General features: G+C 41.8%; 1 protein-coding gene across 1 annotated transcript; it reads right to left on the bottom strand.

Annotated features, from left to right (window-relative positions):
• Nucleotides 1-200: 200 nt before the first annotated feature.
• On the bottom strand, nucleotides 201-11,493 carry HEY2 (hes related family bHLH transcription factor with YRPW motif 2). The gene is made up of 5 exons (XM_006139440.4): nucleotides 11,270-11,493; nucleotides 9,311-9,389; nucleotides 9,123-9,206; nucleotides 5,405-5,486; nucleotides 201-3,274 (listed from the first exon to the last, which is right to left on the bottom strand). The coding sequence occupies exons 1-5, from the start codon at nucleotides 11,350-11,352 to the stop codon at nucleotides 2,607-2,609; spliced, it is 996 nt and encodes a 331-aa protein (XP_006139502.1). The 5' UTR covers nucleotides 11,353-11,493; the 3' UTR covers nucleotides 201-2,606.
• Between the last annotated feature and the right edge of the window lie 2,669 nt (nucleotides 11,494-14,162).

The raw sequence follows: 14,162 nt of genomic DNA, 5'->3' as shown, positions 1-14,162 counted from the left end.
TTTGGAGGGCACAAATCAAAATTAAGAGCCAAGGGCAAATGAAGCCCATGGCTGCTCTCATTTTAGAATGTTGGTGTGACTTCAGGAATATTTCATGTCCCCACATGGTTTGACTGACAAGGCTAATAGTTTCTGCATTGAAGACAAAAAGTGAGATGATGCAATTTGCTCTCTTCTGTAAAATGAAGCCTTCCAACACCTTGCAAGTTGGCATAAGTTTACTCAAACAATTTAGAAGAAAAATTCAAAGTACTGGAACTCAACATTGGCAAACATACCTAGAGCAGCACTTTTGTTTCCAAAGGAAAAAAAAAAATCTGATTTCTTCCTCACACAGCTGACTTCCAAAATCTCTCTCATGCCCTTTGTTCATTCTTTAATATTCTATTATCCAAAAACCTGCAAAATAGGCAAGATCATTCTTTTTATGATTGGAAGTATTTTTTTATTGCTTGGACCAAGGGCCAGGCACAGGGCACCAAGGTGCAGGGGTGGTAGTTCAGACTCTCATACGGTCTCAGACTCTGTCTTAGCCATGTCATGTCCCCAGGTCTCAATTTACCCATCTATAAAAGAGGGCATCGTAATACTTTCTCTGCTTTACAGGGATGTTGAGGCTTAACCAACATTAAGTGCTTTTAGTGCACATGAAGTTAAGTATACTATAGAAGCTCTATTATCTTCCTGATTGGAGATAAAATGCTAGGTGTGGCAAACTACTTTACTAATCCATGAGGCTCTGCAAAATGGAAGACTAGAAGAACTGAAAACCATCACACTCTATTAACATTTTTGAAGATCTCCTGGGTTTAGTACCTGGCCACTCATTTCAGATAGTACCAAATCCTTAAAGTTTTAATGAAAAAGACATCTGCAACCCACAGCTGTTTCTTGTTGTTGCTGGAGTGCAGGAATTGTATTGCAAGGTTTATTGTCAACCTATGCAGAGCTAGTTTACAAGCCTGAAAACAACACTGTTTTAGTGGTAGATGGTTTTACCTCATCCCCATTTCAAGCACACTACTTAACAGATGTGCTTTTACAACAAGCAAAAAGGTCAAAACAGTAACTTATGGATGCCAGTTATCAAAGGTAGATGCTGAACTTCAAGTCCATTTAGGCTTTCCAATTCCCAAAGTCAAGCAAAAACCACTGCAACAAATCATCTATAAAAACAGTCAAAAAGGACTTCATTTAATTAGTGATATGTAAAGATTTTTGCATAGAAAAAGGTTAACAAAATAATGCACAAAAAAGCAACTAGGTACAGTATTTTTAAAACAAATATTTTAAAGTATACTTTGCATAATGTTTAACATTCTCCATGTTTATTGCTTTCTCCACACAGCAGAGAAATCAAGTGCATAATACATGCTGTGTTTTATTTTGTCATAAAATCTCTAGTTTTTGAATCAATGTATTAAAATATTAGATTATTTTCAGTCACTAATAAAAAGAAAGCAAAATATTTAATGCAGCACTAGTTGTCTGGGTACTGAAAAAATAATTTACTGATATGCCCTTTTGTACATTCATTTTGGTTTGGAATCAAACCCTCATTTACAATGATGGCATGAAAAAAGCCAATTTAAAACAACTCCATAGAAACTTCCATTCAGACCCAGAGAAATCACTACCTCCAGAAGTTGATATTGAAGAGAGGAGAGAATCAGGAGGCTGCTAAAAATAAATGTCCATATGCAACTAAATAAGTTAATCTAAACTCTTTACAACATTAAGTCTTTTGTATTGGCATGACTCAGTTTTGATTTGTTCACTCTTTTAGAAGGGAACTACTTCTGCATGCACTATAAATTCATTGCTTGTACAGATACGAGCAAGCACCATAGTCTAAGCCATTTTAAACAAAGTGCCTCTGGGCTCACAGACAGTGCTGAAATGTTCATCAATCAAAGCACTGATAGATAAGATAATTGCTTTTACCAGTGCTATGCTAGATGTCACCATTTAGCAAGTCTGTACAAAGAAAGTCAGCTAGGTAAGATAAAACTAGGCCTGTCAAGTTGAACATTCTTTCTTAGCAACCCTGTTGGCTAAATAAACCTGTTGATTTAGAGTTCACTGTTTCCTGGAAATATATCAAAACGTCTGTGGTTTAATGCAGGATCCTCCCCATCCTGCTGCCCCGTCAATCTCTTTTTTTCATACTTGTGCAGTGTTATTTGCTTTAGAAGAATGTATACATGTGTCAGGCACTTATGAAACAAACTTTTTGTCCAGCCGCAGGAGAAATTTATCCCAGTTTATCTGCCAAATAGTAAAGAATGGCCAGAGGATTATTTTTTCTGGAGTTTACATATTTCTCAATACACTTTTAAATGGTCATATGGGGGATGATGTTTTTGAAAGCCACTGTTGCTCACCAAGGTGCCTTAAGCAAAACAAAGAAAAAGATACCCAATATTGCTATAAGTCCTCTCTGAAGTCTGGCACTAGAATAGCTTTACTGTTCCTTGATTGGCTTGCAGGCATCTATATGGCTATTTGCGTGGATACCGACCTTCAATTTGACTGATCAGGAAGGACATGGAGTTACTACTGCATGAAGTCCAAAGAAGGCTTGTGTGTGAGAGTGGAGGGGAGGCTTAAAAAGCTCCAACTTCAGTCCCCCAAGGACGGTAAGGTTTACTATTTCCACCACTGCTAGTTTGCTGAGGACTGGAAGCAGCCGATACAGATAATGGTGGGCTGATTGCTGTTGCAGCTGCCACTGCCGCTGCTGCACTAGGTGGAAGCATTGGGAATGCTCCAGCAAAAGACAGAGGGAAGCTCTGGGCAGCTGCAGCAGCAGCGTGTACAGTGGCAGAGAGTGAGAGAAGAGAGGTAGAGAGAGGTGGGACGCAGGGAGCAACACTGCCGGCAGAGGGCACTCTGAGTGCAGAGTCAGCGTGGGCAAAGGTAGCTGTGAGAAGAGCAGAGCCATGTGGGGGCATTTCTGATGCCGTTGAAAGTCTACAAGGAGTAGTGTCAGAGGAATGAAGTCCATTCTGCTGCAGTAAAGTGGCAGGGAGATGGTGAAATGCTGTTGTCCAGTGGTGAGGATGCAAGGGATGATGGTGGTGAGCCATGGAGGTCATTGCAGCAGCTTCTCTTTGGGATGCGCAAGAGCTGAGATGAGACACAAGTCTAACTCTTAGTGGATCAGATGTGTCCAGACCTTCCACTGAGCTAAGATATCTTGCAACTTCAGTTAAGCATTCTCTAAATCCAATGCTCATGAAATCCATGGCCAGTGCATGAGCATCAAAATAGCCTGCAAGGAAAGGTAAAAAAATGCATTGAATATTAGATGGTTTTGTTATCTGTTTTAACTAAGAGTCAGCTAGCAAGATCCTGGCTAAATATCTGTATCTCCTCTTTATAGTTTGGGATTTGGTGGGAGGAAAGTTTGCTTTGTCAATTGTGTGTGATTAATCTCTGGTAATTCAATATACTACAGTTGTTCTTGCAACAAAATATTACAATGAAGAAAAATTAAGACCATCAGTGTTTGAGGTTCTTTAAAAAAAAAAAAAAAAAAAAAAAAAGCAAAGCTTTATGATGCCTCTCATCTTGTATTGTGGGAAACTGAAATTCCACAGCAAGCTTTTCCATGGTAACATTGATCCAGAGTCTCTGTGTCGTGTCTCATACACATACGCACAAAGGAATAAGTTGAAGATTAAAGGGCCTGTATATAATATCCTGCCCTTTTCTCCCCTACATTGGCATTTATAAAATAGTTCTTAAAATCTACCACATGAGTTTGGAGACAGTATTTACAAACTCTACTAAATAAATTCATGAAGGCTTCATGACATGTATTATTTAACAGCAAACTAAGAACATCTTGTCATTGCTTCTTCATGAAAAGGTTTTCAATAAAAAACTGCATTACATCAAGTATTATCACTTAAAGACAAACTATGTAGGGGCTATAGTCATCTGACTTCAGAGGCACTTCAGCAAATGATAACTAATCGATAGCACATTGGATGGGAAGGAGAGAAAGGATAGAAACTTTCTAAATACAAATGAAATTACGTTCTCCTTCTCAGAGTTTCTTCAAACTCAGTTTACAGACTACAAAATGTGATTTATTGAGAAAACTATTGCCCTTCAGAGTGAAAGTAGCCTCCAGTGGGAAATAAAGCCCTATGGGAGTAACACCCATTCAGCATTATACCAGCATAGTATCCCATTTTCAGTTCAAAGCGGAGGAGTTAAATTCAAGTCAGAGTATTTAAACTTTAAGCAACAGCCCGCAGACGCTTTTTATTGTACCACCTTTTATTCTGAAGTTACCCCAGACTCCTTTCCTGTCTACACATAACTCCATCTCCATCCCCAATTTATTGGTGCTGTCAGCGGCGGCTAGTTGGCTTTTCTTCAGCTGTAAGCTAAAACCCATAAGAGGCTTTCATGCAGGCTGGTAACCACCTACTCCTACTGCACAGCAAATGCACAGGCTAAATCATTTAAGTACTGATAGTCCTCCAGTGCCACAATTCCCTCTGTGCCCAGAAGAACAGATAAGGTCTCCTACAATCACAAGGTCAGACTCACACAGCAGCTCAGCTTATGGAAAGACACACAGGCTGTGTCACCAGAAGTCCTAGTGACACATGCAGGTGTGCAGCAACAGTGAGGACACACTGACTCAGGAAGGGCTTTGCAGAATGGCTGCTTGAGAAGCAGTGAAGACATATAAAAATTATATTAAGGTTAAACTGAGTTATAAGTTGTTGGAAATTGCCATTTCCTTTTTTCTTACTTTCCAGCCCAAACATCACTGCAGTACTGGCTAATGAGGAATAATTGAATGCTCTCCTGTGTGTTACTGCTTGCATAAAAGTAGGAGTTCAGATATGCATTATCTGTCTATCCCCCTGATATGTAGAAGTGTATGTAACAAGATTAGATTTTGGTCTAGTGAAAGAGACAGTCTAATCTGGCATTTAAAATAGTCTTTCAAAAGAAAGAAAATACATAAACAATAATGAAAGTGCCTCTGGATCCCACTTCCTTTGGTATAACTGCTGTATAATGAATTTTAACGTTGGTTTTGTGCTGCACAATTGTTGCCACAAACCTCCTGTTTATGTTTGGATGTTTGTGTATTTGTTTTGTCTCCCTGTGCAGATTTCAGTGCTCTTTGGAAACCCCTAACAAATCTCTGACTGGGCTGCCTGTGAATGAAGGCTTTACTCCCACAGTGTTATGAAAGCAAACACAAGCCCAGGGTCAAGTGCTTCTTTTGTCCCAGCAGTTCTTTCCCACGAGTTCAATCCTGACATTAGCATTGATTCCACTCGTTTAATCTGGAATTTGCTTATCATGGCTCATCAGAGGATTGCTTGTTAATTTTTTTCCCTAATATTTGGGGGAAAAGTCAAATCCTTACCTTTACCTCCTGTTGCCTGGAGCATCTTCAAATGATCCACTGTCATTTGCAGTATTTCAGCTTTTTCTAATTTTGCAGATCCCTTTGAGATAAGAGGCTCAAATAAATAGAGGCTTACAAGTACTGTGAGCTTTAATTTGGTTACTTTCTACTAAGTTCAGTCTTATGGCTTCAATTTTTCCTCTCATTAGAATGTTCTCAGCTCAATGATTTCACTGAGCAGCTGCATCCCAGACTTTATTTAAAGACAAATATCATATCATATACAGCAGTGCTTGGGTGTGTCTAGACTACACCTCTCTGTAGACAGAGAGATGTAGATTAGGCACACTGAAATTGCTAATGTCGCAGGGATTTAAATATCCTGCACTTCATTAGTATAAACATGGACACCATTTTTTTCAAAGCAGTTTTCCTTCCCCCATCCCCTCAAAAAAAAAAAAAAAAAAAAAAACAGTCTAGAGGTGGATCTGTTGAAAAATAAACCCTTTTTTTGAAAGATCCTGTAAACCTCATTATTTGGGAATATAGGATCTTTAAAAAAAAAAAAAAAAAAGGGTTTATTTTTCGACAGATCCACATCCAGACTGCCTTTTTTTCAAAAAAGCTCCATTTCGGGAAAAAAGTGGTGGCCATGTTTATGCTAATAAAGCACAGGATAGTTAAATCCCTGCCTCATTAGCAATTTCGATGTGCCTAATCTACATCTCTCTGTTGACAGAGAGGAGTAGTCTAGACGTACTGCCTGTGTCTAACATGAGTAAAGAAATAGTGTTATCACAGAAAAATAAAAGTTTAGAGGGTTTACTCTCTATTTATGCAACAGAAGAGATCATTACAGTATTAAGGATGTAAAAACAGAATTGCCTGACAAGATGATTTGCCTTTTGAAGTGTCTAATATATCTCTGGACTAGAAGTCCATGTAGACGCTGTTGTACAATGGATTAAGTAGGTGGCTCTTCAGAAATTTGTTACCAAATAGGCATAGAAATAAACAAGCAGCAGGCAATGTGCAATTGTTGATGGGAACCTATCACAGCATTGTTTTCTGCTTTTACCAGTAGATGTCACTGTGTATGTATACCAAAGAAATCCAGGAATTACACAGATTTTTAATTAATTTTTTTAAGATGACCCAACCATCTTCGTTCTGTCATTTGGACGATAAACATTCTATTCTCATTCTTTTTTAAACATGGTCATTACTGTGCATACATATACATGGTCCAATAGTTTCTTGGGTAACAGGCGTTATTTATAGGACCAGGAAAGACCATCTCAGTTGTGACTGTTTTCTTCCATTATTTGATCTGAGGAAGTGGGTCTGGCCCACGAAAGCTCATCATCTAATAAACCATCTTGTTAGTCTTTAAAGTGCTACATTGTCCTGCATTTTGCTTCAGCTACCCCAGACTAACATGGCTACATCTCTACCATCTCAGTTAAGAGAGACAGCTGAAGAGGGGCTCATGAACACAGCACATTATGTTGGTGATGCTAGTTCACAGGCTTAAAATGTATAATTGTCCAATATTTGTAAGTTTTAAAATGCTAAGAATTAATTTTGCTTGTAGATACATTTATGAATATTCATCTGGCTATTAGCTTTTCCTTACAAAATTGGAGGATACCTGAAGAGCTACACTTTCCTTTAAATACTATGGGCCAAATTCTCACCTGGAATAAATCAGTACAGCTGCAACAGAGCTATGCTGATTTATGTTACCTGAAAGTCTGGTCCCATGATCTAATTCTTCTCTGTTACATCCATGCAACCTCATTGACTTCAGCAGGTATAAAAATTCACCAATTTCACTGATGTTGTATGGTGGAAATGGAGTCAGAAGTCTATTTCTGTGCAACTGTGTTTTATGATATTTAAAACTGAATCGCCAAAGACTAGGGACTGATTTTTTTCCCCCCTCTTAACAGGCCCATACACAAGAAATTCTGTGGTAGGCTGAGCCCCATGGGAGGGGCTGGTAACTGCCCCGGCCTCCCAGTTCTGCCCTACTCCTGAGGGGGGAGGGAGGGGGGAAATCAGCCCTAGCCTTCCCCTGGCTAGCCAGAACACCAGGGGCTGGGGGGAGGGGGAGGAGAAGATGGGGAGACTGGGGCAACGCACTGCCCCAGACTCATGCTTACTTGGAGGACCAGGGGGAGGGAGGGGGAAATACATTCCACCCTTCACGCTCCCCCCTCCTCCCCCAACTTGTTAAACTAAGGCTAATGACCCTTTACAAGTATGGACGTTTCTGTCACACGAATGTGAAGGAGAATACTAAACACTGATATTCCATGGCTGCTATATCATGGAAAAGTTTTAAAAACTCATTTCTAGTTTTTCCCCACATTCATTTTTTTAAATAATTTAATATGCTCAACATCTCAGTATACCAAAATTTGGTACATTTGTGACTATTGATTGTTAGACTTGTTAGCATAGAGACATTATTTTTCTCTGTCTTAATCTTTTTCCATAGACAGAATACAAGCCGTCTCAGAAAGAGTGACTAATAACTCAAAACTGCATGTAGCTGGGTAATTTCCAAGGGCTTTGTAGGACTTGTTTTATAATGTTTGTGGTCTTCAAGAAGTAAACAATAAAATGGGACCAAACAACTGTTGTCTGTTTTGCCTTGCTGAAAATGCCTGGGTCATGCCATTATGCCAGAGCCTATGAAATGGCACTGTTCTTACAATGAGCTGTTAAAGGCATATTTCAGGTAGCATATGTGCTAGCTGTTGCATAGTTCAGAAACAGTATAAGTCCCAATCCACAGCTGAGCACTCTCAATGCCCACACAAATCAATGGGACCCGAGAGCAGGCATTTAGCACCTTGTGGATTTGACTCACGCTTTTTTAAAAAGCAAGCAATATTTTAATTACTAAGAGCTTTGTTTTTAAAATTTGTGTCATTCTCTCTTGTTGGAATATGAGGATTTAAATTAGCAACATCTTTGCCATATTTTGAGGTTTGGTTTTATTCTAATATGTCCTGGTATTTCTATTTTACTTAAAATATATATTGGAGTTTTACTGATGTTGACGTTGCATGAAATTAGCAAATCAAGTAAGTTGTTAGCTGGGAATTTAAAACAGACAGAAACTTAAGGACCCTGACCCATAGCCCACTGAAGTCAAGGGGAATCTTTCCATTGAAAACATTTAAAAATCCCACTGACTCAATTAGGAGCAGCACCATATTCCTTCAGAATACAGTGTTACTGCTAACTAGACATTTAAATATAGTAAAGTGCCTAGACAACCTGTTTACATTTTACAGAACTGATTACATTCTGGATTTGTTGATTTTGGTTATAAGGAAGCTATTTTAAAAAGAGGTGTGGTAGTGGGATTTCATTAGCAGATTTAGACAGACGGGGAACTGGCACAGTTGGGATTTTTTTTTTAAAGTATATGGAATAAAGCCCATTTTTAACAAAACCACTACTGGAATTCATCGAAAGAACAGAGACAACATGAATGCTGTTACCCTTGAGGGAAAAGCAAGCTAAAGAATGGAAATATTTTTCAGCTTTATGATGGATTATGTTTTTAATAGTTTTGCCACAACAAAGCATTTTATTGAAGTGCCTGCTTTGAGCCAGATCAAGATACATACAATATTATTTTAATGAGCTTTGTAAGAAACCCAACATTGCCAATCAAGATACAGGTATTTAAAAAAAAAAAAAAAAAAAAAAAGCTTACTTGTTTTTCAAAAGCAGTTGGCACAAGCCGCCTCAACTCAGATAAACTGTTATTTATACGATCACGGCGCCTTTTCTCTATAATCTATCCCCCAAAAACAAAACAAAAACAAGTTTATAAAACCATGAAGGACAAAAGGCACAGGACAGATGCAAGTGTTACAACAGAAATTTAAAAATATTCCATACCCCTCTTCTTTTCTTTCTGGCCATTATCTGAGATGATGTTGTTGGGGAATTTGATCGAATCACAGAACCGTTACTTTGCCTGTGAAATGGGAAAGATAGGTCAGGTGTTGCATAATATTACACTGTTGCAGTGTAGATACCTATAGTCAGACATTAAATATTCACAGTTACTTCTATGGTGTTCTACAATTTTGGAAGAGGTGCTTTGTCCTACAAGGTTAAGTCTTCTCTTCTTACTGACATTTTGCTTTCTCTCTCTCTCCTACTGCAGTGTTTGAACTGGTTGGCAAGAGAACTTTCTTGGAAGTATCCTTCCCCAAAACACATCATGGTACTAGCTCAGCTGATTTGTCTTCCACCATGAAGAATTAATGTATAAAATATTCAGTCCAATAAAATGTAATTAATAAAACACAATGAATTAATACACTTAGATGACACTTATGATGAAAGGTGCTTTAATGTTCTAGACATAGACAGAAACACTGTCTGTGCTTAAGTTCTCACACTGGTGCCCATCATGGCAGTACCCAATTGCCGCCCATGTAACAAATAAAAGTGTCATAACTCCATTGCTCTGTCCAGCTCCAGAAAAAAGTTTATCAAGTTTGTTTTTAAAATCTACCATTACTATCAAGTGTTATATATTTCAAAACCAAATATCTTTCAGATAGACACGGAGAAAGATGTTTCTGCAGATATATGAAAAAAGGGGACTCCGGGATGTGCGTCTCAAAATTGGTAATATCTTTCAACTTTCAAATCCAGCCATCTGGGCAAACTCTGGGAAACTTCATCTTTAATTTACTCAGTGAGTAAGTGTGCTTGTAGTGTTTTGTCAGTGACAGGAATAATATCTTACTTTCCAAAGTAGTTTCCAATAAGTTTTGAGGTATGAGAGACTGCTTAGACTGATCACTTTTAAAGATATTGCTATTATTATATTTTAAATCCAATCTTTACAAGTGATCATAACTAATTAATTAAAGCCAGACTTTTTTCTTTAAGTTCCAAAAATCTGAAAATAATTTTGAATCTTATAGGTGATAGACAGCCATATATAAATCATGTAAACATTTGTGGGAGTAGATTAAATTATAACTTTACCTGCTTGTGCATTAAAATTCCTAGTAGAACTCGTTTTTTAAAAAATGTTAAATTAAGATACAAAGTCTTTGTTCATGTTTGTTGTTGGTAGCACATGGTTTCATGAGTCCACATGTACTGATTATTCAACTATTTAAAAAATAAATCCTGAAACAGATTGTTACAACAGATACTACTACCTAAATCAGATGATGAGCATGTCATTCCTCAAAACACACAATGACAAGACCAGAGTTGATTTAATTGCTATAAGGCAGTATTAGGCCTTTTATCATTTCATTTTTTCAGATGGACTGTTGGAAGTGTTTAAACTATAATTAGACTAATAGTGAAAAGAACCTACTGCACTTCATTGTCTGCCTGAAGCATACCTTGCTTGCTTGCGCTCCCCCCTTCTATCACTGCCACTGGGGTGTGACAGTTTGGGCTCAGGGTAAGTTACTCCAAAACAAAACAGGACCGCAGGAGTGTTGGGAATTGTGGTTGACATATATTCCACCCAAAACTTTCCATAACTTCCCCACGCCCCCACCCACCACAGGCTAGCGCCACATGCCGGGATAACCCATGCTAGAATATTTTCTCCTGCTGATAAAACACACACAAGACAAGCACAGGAAAAGGTGATGCTGGAACTGCCAAGTCACAACGTCCGACATGGGCAACACCACCTGCCCAGGCATGGGCCAACAGCCATTCCCCGCCCACGAACAGCACACATCGCCTGGTGGGCAGGGCACTGCCCCATGCCAGGGGTGCTGGAACAATTTGCAGCAGCAGCTGCTGCAAGCCACCGTACCCAATGAGAGCGATGGGAAGCCCTTCGCGCCGGGGGCGTCCCCAGGTCCTTACCCCAAGTAGTTACTCTCGCTCCCCACGTCTATGGTCTCGTCCATGTCACTCTCGGAGGTAGTTTCCTCGCACGGCCGCTTCATGGCGGCGGCGGCAGGACACGCGGCACAGCCCCTGCTTCGGACGGGAGGCGAGCGCCGTGGCCCCCGAGAAGCCCGCAGCCCGCGCCGCTTCTGAGGCGCTTTCCCACGCCGCCGCTCGGTCTCAAGCGCCCGGACCCCGCCCCCCGCCTCCCGCAACCGCGCCCCCTCGGGCTGGGGACGCCGCCCATTGGAGAAGAAGGCGAGTGAGTGACGGGCCCCCCCCAGCCCCGCCCTGGCTGGCGCTAGGCGGCGGGGGCGGGCGGCTCGGCGGCGGAGCGTGGGAAAGCTGGGCGCGCCGCGAGCGCGGCAGCCTGGCCGGGGTGCGCCGGGGCACGTGTCAGCGAAGGGTCAGTGCCTAGCCTGCGGCGGGCCGCCAGCTCCGTGCGCTGCTGGGAGCCGAGCGTGGCTCGCTCTTGCCAGCCAGGTGTGCTGCCCGCCTGGCCTAGCCCCCTCCCTGCAGCGCCCTGGGACACGGGTGAGGCCGGGCTGCGCTCCTGGTCACGGGCACAGCCCTCTGCGCGGCAGAAAGGGGATTTGTCCCCCCTCCCCCGTCGGTTTTCCATTGCGATGCGTGTCTTGCTCCGTCTCCCTCCACGGCACGTGATGCTGGATTAGCGCACCCCCTCGCTTCTCCCCGGTGGAGCTGTGTTGCAGGGAGTGGGGCGGGCGGGTTAGAAAAGCGCGTATGGCTCCTTCCTGACCCCGTGTGACTCTGCTGCTCTTGGGCTGCTGCGGGCTGAGGAATATGTTGTGGGGAGCCGGATCCCGCTGTTGGGGATTATCTCTGGGGAGTCTTCACTCTGGGCTGGGCCACTCTTGTCCCTCCCTTCCTGGAAGCGGTGGCGGTGAGTTTAGACGGCTAGGAATTGCTTCTTGACCAACGTGTTTGGCGGGTGCCTGACGTTTTAAGGGACTAGGAGGCAGAGGTGGAAAAGAGAAGTGTTGAAAAGGACTTGGATTTACAACAAACGGGGGTTTGCCAATACCCGGCACGCGGCGGAATAGATTTCTTACAAATATACGGGAGGGAGGGGGACGAATCTGTTTTCCATACAAAAAATGTTGGTGACTGTTCCTCTCTCCCTCTCCACTCCCGCTTGTTTCTCTTGAGATCAGCGTTCTTCAGTCACGGTTTCCACTCTCTCTCTCTCTCCAGGAGGGAAATCGGGCCCAAACCTGGAGCCCCTCCGCATGCGGGGAATCGGAGCGCTGCCAGTGGAACGCTTTGGTGTCAGCTTTGCAGCTGACAGCAGAGAGCTGGCGGTTTAGGGTTGGATACTCGCAGCTTAAGAAAAGAAACTGCTCAAAACCAAAGCCTCATGCCCATTTTGGCAAACGAAGAGGAGAGGCAGAAGGGGCGGAAGGGAGGGAAGGGGGGGAGAGAGAAGAGATGGGGCGGGGTGAGAAGTGGGAAGCCGAAAGGAGCAGATGGAAGTGATGGGGGATGCAGCGAGGGGACAGAAGCGGGCGGCGCTCAGCGCGCTCAGCTGGAAAGTGAAGCGGTCCCAGGCAGCCTCATCCTCCCCCCGGTTCCCCGTACGGACGGAAATCTGAAGCTTCTTCTTCTAGCCTTCGAAATGTAACCTGCGCCCATTACACAGTGACAGGGCCGCCGGCCGGGGTGGGCAGTGGGGCTCAGCGTGTGGCGATAGGGCTGGCTGGGGGGCGAGCCCTGCTGCATTGTAACAACTCCCCACTAGCACTAGGCTTTCGTCTGCTCAGAGCTCCCAAGAGAGCGGGGTAGGTTTTAAGCGCACCGGTCCTTGGCGGCATTGTGTGATAAGATGGGAAACCGCGGATAAGGGACTACTCCAGGATTTGCTGAGCTTCGATCTTGCTTTCTAAGAAGGCTGGAGACATTGTCCCGATCAGGCTAAAAGAATTAACTGGCGACTAGTTAAGCAAACACTCGCTATTCGCTAGCTTCTGTATACAGATGTTAAAATGACATATTGACGAAGGGCAAAAGCGCTATATAGCTTTTATGTTTGTGTTTACCTCTGTATATTTGTTTGACAGCACAAGGATAACAGGCTAAATTATCCCTTGGAATATACGAATTGAAGTCTCTTTTCTTTTCTTTTCTTTTCTTTTCTTTTCTTTTCTTTTCTTTTCTTTTCTTTTCTTTTCTTTTCCCAGTAGTACTTTAGAAAATGTAGCCATTTCTTGCACCTCTCCAAGCGTCTTAAAAGAACGACTACGAAGGAAGAAGCAGGCAGAGTCGCTGTGAAATGTTATCTTACCCCAAAGTTCTTTTTTCAATAAAAAAAACATGTAACAATAAACTTTTTCTAATTAAAAACATTAAAGCGTTTTTCTCCCTGGAATATAGAGTTCCGGCACATATGCGCTTATCAGTCATTCTAAAGGGAAGCTATACTGAATGTTTGTGAATCTTTAAATCAAAACATATCACTGCATTTTTTTAAAGAAAACTCTCTTTAGTGGGTTTTTGTTTTTTGTTTTGGCTTTCATTTTATTTTAAAATCCGGAGCGTGTGGAGACTATATCCAACGAAAGAAAGAAACATTGAAGTAAATCATACTTGTCAGATGTTTTTAAAGACATGGGAATAGATCAGAGGACATCGGAGAATTTCCATTAGAAAGTGCATACTATAATAATTACTTAACTGGAGCCTGCTTGTGCAGGTTTTACCCAAGCTAAATAACTATCCAAGTTTGCTTAGACTGCGCGATCATATATGATTCTACAAACGCCTAATTTCCCCCTTCAGCTATTTCCTCCTCTCCTTCCCAGTCATTGCTTCAAGTACAAAAGTAGCTTTGACTTTGCGGGAGGAGGGAATA

The sequence above is a fragment of the Pelodiscus sinensis genome, chromosome 3, assembly GCF_049634645.1.
Source record: "Pelodiscus sinensis isolate JC-2024 chromosome 3, ASM4963464v1, whole genome shotgun sequence".
Taxonomy (NCBI): domain Eukaryota; kingdom Metazoa; phylum Chordata; order Testudines; family Trionychidae; genus Pelodiscus; species Pelodiscus sinensis.
Note: the sequence above shows the minus strand (reverse complement) of the source record. Positions and strands in the feature narration are given on the sequence as shown.

Bases quoted from the DNA above. Each gene is read 5' to 3' on its own strand.
- HEY2 (XM_006139440.4), bottom strand. From the start codon at position 11,352: ATGAAGCGGCCGTGCGAGGAAACTACCTCCGAGAGTGACATGGACGAG. The intron at 9,390-11,269 runs GTAAGGACCTGG...CCCATTTCACAG, and splicing joins AGCGAGAGTAACTACTTGGG to GCAAAGTAACGGTTCTGTGA. The intron at 5,487-9,122 runs GTAAGCTTTTTT...CTTATCTCAAAG, and splicing joins CAACTGCTTTTGAAAAACAA to GGATCTGCAAAATTAGAAAA.